The 8,311-nt window shown below is 41.4% G+C and overlaps 1 protein-coding gene across 1 annotated transcript; it reads right to left on the reverse strand.

Annotated features, from left to right (window-relative positions):
- Nucleotides 1-6,829: 6,829 nt before the first annotated feature.
- LOC149472148 (hemoglobin subunit beta-2-like) lies at nucleotides 6,830-7,946 on the reverse strand. The gene is made up of 3 exons (XM_089691691.1): nucleotides 7,786-7,946; nucleotides 7,302-7,524; nucleotides 6,830-7,049 (listed from the first exon to the last, which is right to left on the reverse strand). The coding sequence occupies exons 1-3, from the start codon at nucleotides 7,875-7,877 to the stop codon at nucleotides 6,921-6,923; spliced, it is 444 nt and encodes a 147-aa protein (XP_089547817.1). The 5' UTR covers nucleotides 7,878-7,946; the 3' UTR covers nucleotides 6,830-6,920.
- Between the last annotated feature and the right edge of the window lie 365 nt (nucleotides 7,947-8,311).

Below are 8,311 nucleotides of genomic sequence, written 5' to 3' on the forward strand. Positions count from 1 at the left end.
GGGTAGAACGTCGTCTTGGCAGCCATCTTTCCTGTGTGTGTGATCAGCAGTAAAGAACAGAGGACAGCTCTGTTGCTGCAATACTGGAGCAGTGCCTCTGTGGGACTACAAATCACAGCAGAGCATTCCCTTTGGGATTACAGGTCACAGTAGGTCCTGGGAGGTCAAGTCACTTTTCCTTTTGGGGGGCACTGTCAGATTTTTGTAGGGAATCTCCAAAGAAAACCAGCACACTATTGTAGATTACAGGCTGTTGTGTGAGAATCTAACCTATTCTGGTTTGGTTGTATGGGGCTTGTTATCGCATTGCCCTCCCCTCATATTTAGTGCTTTGGGACATCCCTATAATCATGGATATGAAGATCAGGGCTTAAAATTTCAAGTCCTGAGCTACTAGCCAGGCCTTAGAGTTGCTCGCCACCAACAAACACACACAAACAGAGACACCTGTACACACACAAACAGAGACACCTGTACACACACACAGACATGTACACACACATACAGACACATGTATAGACACATAGGCACGTACAGACACGCATACACACAGACACATGTACATACACAGAAATACGCACAGACACATGTACATACACACACGTACATGCACACACAGACACATACACACATACATGTACATACACAGACGCATGTACAATTGTACATGCACACACACCACAACCCCCATATAAAAAGTTGCAGTACTACGTTGTTCACTCACAGATCCAGGTACTGCACTCTAGGGGGTGGCAGAGAGCACAGCACACACTCCTTGCTTTGCTTTCACTACGCTCAGCTATTGAGCAGTCTGACGGCTCCCAGTGTCAAAGACAGATCCGGCCTGAGCACTGAGCCTGCTCAGCAAGATGGCCCTGGGGGACACACTCTCCCCCACCATAATTTCCACTCGCCATTGGCTAGCAGGCGAGTAGAAATTTTAAGCCCTGTGAAGATGATCTGTGTCCTGTGATGTATGGTAAAGAAAATTAAATTTTTGATTTACCTGTAAAATCCCTACATAAAGGGACACGGATCCTGCCCATCTTTCTTTTTGATTTATGGCTTGAAACCTTGCCTAATGGGGAGAGGTTATATTTTGAAGGAGACTTCCTCTCTTGTGTCAGCCCGTGTCCATCACCTGAAGGTGGCAGCAGAACTCTATCATTATGCGTATGAAGATGCTGTGTCCCATGATGTACTTCAAGAATGGGATTTTGTAAGTAAATCAAAAATCCCATTATTGCACTGCAGCTTTCAGAATGGTGCATTGTACATTTTATATTCCTTCTACAGCCACATTTTGAATATTGTATAGCTTTGCTGTACTACATATTATATATGTGTTATACTTTCTTTTAGAGATGCATGAATACTGAGTATTTTTACGAGCACTTGTACTTGTGAAAATACTCCCGATATCCAAACCAATACTTTGCGGTGTGATTTGCATCAATACCAAATATATGGATACAAATTGCACCACAAAGAATAGCATGTGATTTGAACAGGAATGCTACTCCTGTACAAATCGTATGTGGTCTCCCCCTATGACAAGCCTGGGTTCACACAGCAGTGGTGTGGGAACCCCCCTGCACAGATCCTATGCTGGCGAGTGAGCGAAGAGTGGGAGAGAAGGGCGCGTGGGAAAGTACAGTATCTCACAGAAGTGAGTACACCCCTCATTTTGGAAATATTTAATTATATCTTTTCATGTGACAACACTGAAGAAATGACGCTTTGCTACAATGTAAAGTAGTGAGTGTACAGCTTGTATAACAGGGTAAATTTGCTGTCCACTCAAAATAACTCAACACACAGCCATTAATGTCTAAACCGCTGGCAACAAAAGTGAGTACACCCCTAAGTGAAAATGTCCAAATTGGGCCAAAAGTGTCAATATCTTGTGTGGCCACCATTATTTTCCAGCACTGCCTTAACCCTCTTGGGCATGGAGTTCACCAGAGCTTCACAGGTTGCCACTGGAGTTCTCTTCCACCCCTCCATGACGACATCACGGAGCTAGTGGATGTTAAGAGACCTTGCACTCTTCCATCTTCCATTTGAGGTTGCCCCACAGATGCTCAATAGGATTTAGATCTGGAGACATGCTTGGCCAGTCCATCACCTTTAGCCTCAGCTTCTTTAGCAAGGCAGTGGTCATCTTGGAGGTGTGTTTGGGGTCATTATCATGTTGGAATACTTCCCTGTGGCCCAGTCTCCGAAGGGAGGGGATCATACTCTGCTTCAGTATGTCACAGTACATGTTGGCATTCATGGTTCCCTCAATGAACTGTAGCTCCCCAGTACCAGCAGCACTCATGCAGCCCCAGACCATGACACTCCCACCACCATGCTTGACTGTAGGCAAGACACACTTGTCTTTGTACTCCTCACCTGGTTGCCGCCACACACGCTTGACATCATCTGAACCAAATAAGTTTATCTTGGTCTCATCAGACCACAGGACACGGTTCCAGTAATCCATGTCTTTAGTCTGCTTGTCTTCAGCAAACTGTTTGCGGGCTTTCTTGTGCATCATCTTTAGAAGAGGCTTCCTTCTGGGACGACAGCCATGCAGACCAATTTGATACAGTGTGCAGCGTATGGTCTGAGCACTGACAGGCTGACCCCCCACCCCTCCTACCTTTGCAGCAAAGCTGGCAGCACTCATACGTTTATTTCCCAAAGACAACCTCTGGATATGACACTGAGCACGTGTACTCAACTGCTTTGGTCGACCATGACGAGGCCTGTTCTGAGTGGTCTTGGCCACCATGCTGCAGCTCAGTTTCAGGGTCAAGGCCATCTTTATGTAGAGCAACAATTAATTTTTTCAGATCCTCAGAGAGTTCTTTGCCATGAGGTGCCATGTTGAACTTCCAGTGATCAGTATGAGAGAGTGAAAGCGATAACACCAAATTTAACACACCTGCTCCCTATTCACACCTGAGACCTTGTAACACTAACGAGTCACATGACACTGGGGAGGGAAAATGGCTAGGAGGGGTGTACTCACTTCTGTGAGATACTGTACGTACTGGTGTCAGCTATCGGGCGGAGGATGGAGGCAGATGCTCCAGATTCTCAGCTGTAGGATAGGAGAGAAAGCCGTGGGAATTTGAAATCACACAATCCTAAAGCTGAGAATCAGGAGCAATTTGCATCCATACATTTTGTATGGATGCAAATCGCACCGCAAAGTGTTAGTACTTGGTATCGACGAGTACTTTACCGAAAGTATTGGTATTCGTACTCGCCGATCAAAAAATGGTATCGGTGCATCCCTACTTTCTATATTCCAAACTATCTCAGTTCTGTACATTTTGCTACAGTATATGCTATCTATTGCATTCTGTTTGCTCACCTTTAATGCTCTACACTAGGGGTGTCCAATATGCGGCCAAAGATGGCTATGCACGCGTCCTGTAGAAAATTGTAAACTTAAAAATGTTGATTTTTAGGGGGAATTTTTGTGAAAATGTGTTTACACTTACAGAACACACGTGGCCAAAGAAAAATCTTACAGTATCTCTTTACTAGACTTTTATAAGTTTTATCTGTCCAAAGGAAAATATCACACTTTTCACAATCACACCTTATTCATGAGGATCAGGTAAGGAAATCCATTTCTCCTCTTGCCTAGACAGAACAAGCTCCTAACCCTTGCAGTACGGGCACAGCCCCACTGCTAGGGACAATTGTTTAGTTGCCCAGAGTTGAGCTTTAAGTCATTCTACTAAGTAGTGTTGCATCATAATGGTGATTTACTGATTCTCTCTTAGTGTAAATCCACAGGGTTGATTAAATAATAGATTAAATAACAATTACTTAACAAGCTGAAATTTTACTTAGCTTAGTGAATAAAGTGATGCTGTGCTCCATTTGATGCCGCAGTCACTTGCAGGGAATTTATAAAGCCTCTGATGATGTCACATATAAAACATGTAGGGCAGAGCCGGGACCACGCATATGTGATACACTTGTGGCCAAATTGGAAATTGGCAAAGGAATATCACCCTAGGATTTTATTAATGCCCCCCCCCCTCATGTGTTTTGTAAATGCACTGGCTTCATACATTTTATATGTCTATGCAGATCTTCGCTATGGAGGGTATTCTTTTCTTTCCCTTTGATGTCATGTTGTGATTTGTGACCACATCACAAGCTAGCAATTTTTGCAAGTGGATGTCTATGAGTCTTCCCGTCTGAAGCTGTTACACCTGTCATTAGGTCTGGAGAAGCACCATGGGGATGTGAGAACCCATAAAAACAACTCAAGCACTTTTGACCACTATTCGTTAGCAGTTCTATTGCTCTGGTATGCCCCAGCTTGTTGCAACCTGGTGGTGTGGTGTGCAGATGCTTGCAGTAAAACACCCCAATGCACCACACAGGTGAGAAGAAGCCTTATATTTGCTTCATATGACATGATATACTCATTAAAATATTCAGTATATCACATAAAATATTCTCTAACACATTTAATATATCATATAATATACACAGGAATACATTCAGTATATCATATCATATTATATCATACCATATCCTCACATATACTATGTATTACATGATGTACTGCTGACACAGAAGCACATAAATAGTGTGTGTGTGCCCTTAGGAATATCCTGTATAGATGTCTCCTGAAGTATGATGTGATTCTTAAGTGATTGTAAAGTTAATTTATTTTAAACAATAAACAGTCTATACTTACACGCTCTATGTAATAAAAGTGCACAGAATGGCCTTGATCCTCCACTTCTGGGCTCTCCTGCCAGAGCTTTTGACTCCTCCTCTTCTCATCTGACACCATAGGAAGTCCCTTCTTACTGTGGCACACCCGCGGGCTCGATCCCGAGCCATGCTTCCTGTGGCCATAGACATAGACATCCTGGAGGAGCCCTCTGCACACTGCAAATTACCATTTTTCAGCAAATGTTGCAATAAAAATATGGATTTTTAGTTCACACATATTGCAATACATGTTTAAACTGGCCAATTGTGTCAAAGTAATCCCTCTATGGCCAGTTCTACTCTGCTCTGCCAATTCAAATGCTACTGTGAACACAATGCCAACCTGGGCAAAGTGGGGGAGAGCTACTAGGTTTAGGTCTGGCCACTGACCTACTATTCTACAGAAACTAGAAATACCTGTGCTCAAATCCCAAAGCTTGTACATGCATTTATCTATCAGGTGCTAAAAGGGTGTGGCCACATAACACTAGAACCCTCTGCACACTGCTAATCACACTTTCCAACAAACGTAATAAAAAAATAGGTATTTTTAGTTAACACATATGGCAATACATTTTTAAGCTGGCCAACTGTATCAAAGGACTGGCCATGGAGGGATTACTTTGAAGCAGTTGGCCAGCTTAGACATGTATGTATTGCAATATACAGAATAGTGTAGCGCAACCACATAAAACAATCATGTGAATAAATAAATTGTCCATCTATTCTCCAAGTGATAAACAAATGCCCCAAAAGTTCCAAATCATGTGAAGAGCTCTTCTACATCTTCGTGTAAACACACCATTAGTGCTTCAACCAACATCACACAATTTGGCCGCTCACTTCAATTTAATGACTACTGCGCTAACAGTAAGTCAAAAGCGCTTTCCCTTTAAGGGTGAGACTGTTGATCTAATAAATCTTTTCATTCACTCGTAGCTTTTCCTCAGTAGGCCTAGGCATGACATCATAGGAGAAGCTATGAGTGGATGAAAACGTTTATTGGATCAACAGTCTGAATTGAATGTCATGTCTAGGCCTACTGAGGAAGTCCCGCCCAGGACATAACGTGTGTAGGGGGAGGGGCTACACACGACACGGCCATCTTGGAGAGTTGTGGTGAACATGTATATGCTTTTAACATGCACTTTTGGAGTGCTATATCCTGTACGTTTTAACCATTTTTCAGCAGTAAAGAAATGTATCTGCAGTGTACACTATGGGCTGTCTGTCTTGTATTTTTGCATGAATATTACACATGACATCATAGGAAAAGCTACGAGTGGATAAAAACATTTGTTGGAACAACAGTCTCGCCCTTAAAGGGAAAGGATTTATGACTTACTGTTAGCACAGTAGTCATTAAATTGAAGTGAGCGACCAATTTGTGTGATGGTGGTTGAAGCACTAATGGTGTGTTTACACGAAGATGTAGAAGAGCTCTTCACATGATTTGGAATTATTGGGACATTTGTTTATCACTTGGAGAATAGTTGGACAATTTATTTATTCTTATGATTGTTTTATGTGGTTGCGCTGTAGCGTAGTCTACTATTCTGTTTATTGTTATATTTTAAGGTGTTGTGAAAAACCTTTTAGTGATACAGACAGCACAGCTCAACCCCTGGCCCACTCACTCTTATAGGATTTGATTAACAATAGCAAGAGCCAATGGCTGCTGCTGCCTCAGCAAAGCCTGGGAGAGCTGTTACAGACAGGCACGGCACTGGATCCAGTGAGGACTCAAGTAGGTATAGGGGGGATGAGGGGGTAATACAGGTAGTGGAACATTTTTTACCATAATGCAGATAATTCATTAAGGTAAAAGATGTTTAGGCTTCTGAACAACTTTAAAGCATTAAATAAATATATACTGTATTTTTTTACATTCATTATGATTCCCATTTTTTTGTCTTTGTTACACAAATCATTTAAAAAGTTGAAATTCATATTTAGAAAATGTAATATATACTGTATTACCAGGGTGTGTATTGCTTAGGAGGCCTTTTGGCTTATTCCTTTCAGCTTATAGATATTTTTTGGGTGTGTTATTTAAAGCTACTTTATATTGTATAAAGAACAAAACACATGATTTATGAATTGAAAGCTTTATTGAAAGTTAACAAATCACAGAGACATTTGCTGCCAATAATGATGTTAAGTCTGTGTTTTGAAATGTGGATTTAGTGGTATCCATGGCTCAGGGCAGCCACCAAAACATTGTTGAATTTCTCCCAGGCAGCCTGGACTTGAGGGGTGAAGGCACTTCCCAGCTTGGTAGCCAAGACAATCACCAGCACTTGGGCAAGACGCTGTGAAAACATAAAAGCCATTACTAAATTTCTTTTTATTCTATCATACCCTATTGTTCAACAAAGCCAATTAAGTTACCAGTAACAAAACCCACTTAACACCATTTGTGTGGATCTCCTGCTTAACATAATCTGCACAAACACAGTAATATAAATTAATTATTCCTATACTTTTCTTGATTGAATGCTTAATTTTGAACACAGCTTTATAGATCTGGCATTTAGTAAATTATCACACAATGTCTGGGTTACCTTAAAGTTCTCAGGGTCCACATGGAGCTCAACAGCATGTTCCTTGCTGAGCTTAGCCAGAGTGCCCTTCACATCATCCATATGCTGAACAGCATTGCCAACGGCTCCGAGCACCTTCTTGCCATGAGCACGGACGCTGGCATTACTAGCACTGGCGCTAGCAGTGGACACGTTTCCAAAGCTGCTGAAATACCTCTGGGTCCAGGGGTACACGATAAATAGCCTAAAGGATAGGTAAATGATCAGTTTGTTAATGGCATGTTCATCAATGATTCATTGGGCACAATTTTTGTAATTATCTGAAGCTCCTATAAAGCAGTATGTTACAAAGACAGAAGCTTTATATGTGCAAAAATGTATGAAATACATTTTACAGCTACGTTTAAAGATTTTAGTCCTGCTACATTTTATAATTACAGCTATAGAAAGACCATGTCTGATGTTACATCGCTTTTTTTAAGTAAAAGATAAACATTTTGCTTACCTGGTCAGGGCATCAGCACCATCCTGCTCTTGGTTGACCTTTGACCATGTTGAGGTGATGGCAGATTTCTCTTCGGCTGTCCAATGGACCATTTTAGCGATGAGGTTTAGCTGTTGCTGGGGATTCAACTGAGAAGTTTAACTCTTCTGCTCTTTCACGAATTTAACCCTGATTTATATTCAACTTTGCCAAGCCACACCTAGTATGGTTTCTGCTGTGTCATGGCAACTCCACCCTGCTCTTCATATCTGATGAGTCGAAACCATTTTCTGCTGTAAATTCTTAATATATTTTTTCCCATACATCCAACAATAGTTTACAGGTAATAGTTTTGTACATAATTTTTAAATGTATGATGATATTTGAATGCATAATAATCATAATTTTTAAAGTAATACTAAAGTAATTTTTTACAAAAGAGAGATGCAGAACTTACATTCATTTGATGGGTTTTGTTTCTTAATTTTTCTCCTCTGGGCTTCCTTCTCAAACGTTCCCCTTTCTCAAACGTTCCCCCTGCCACACT

This window comes from Staurois parvus, unplaced genomic scaffold (genome assembly GCF_062004578.1).
Source record: "Staurois parvus isolate SC_StPar_1 unplaced genomic scaffold, SC_StPar_1.0 ptg000022l, whole genome shotgun sequence".
NCBI classification, from domain to species: domain Eukaryota; kingdom Metazoa; phylum Chordata; class Amphibia; order Anura; family Ranidae; genus Staurois; species Staurois parvus.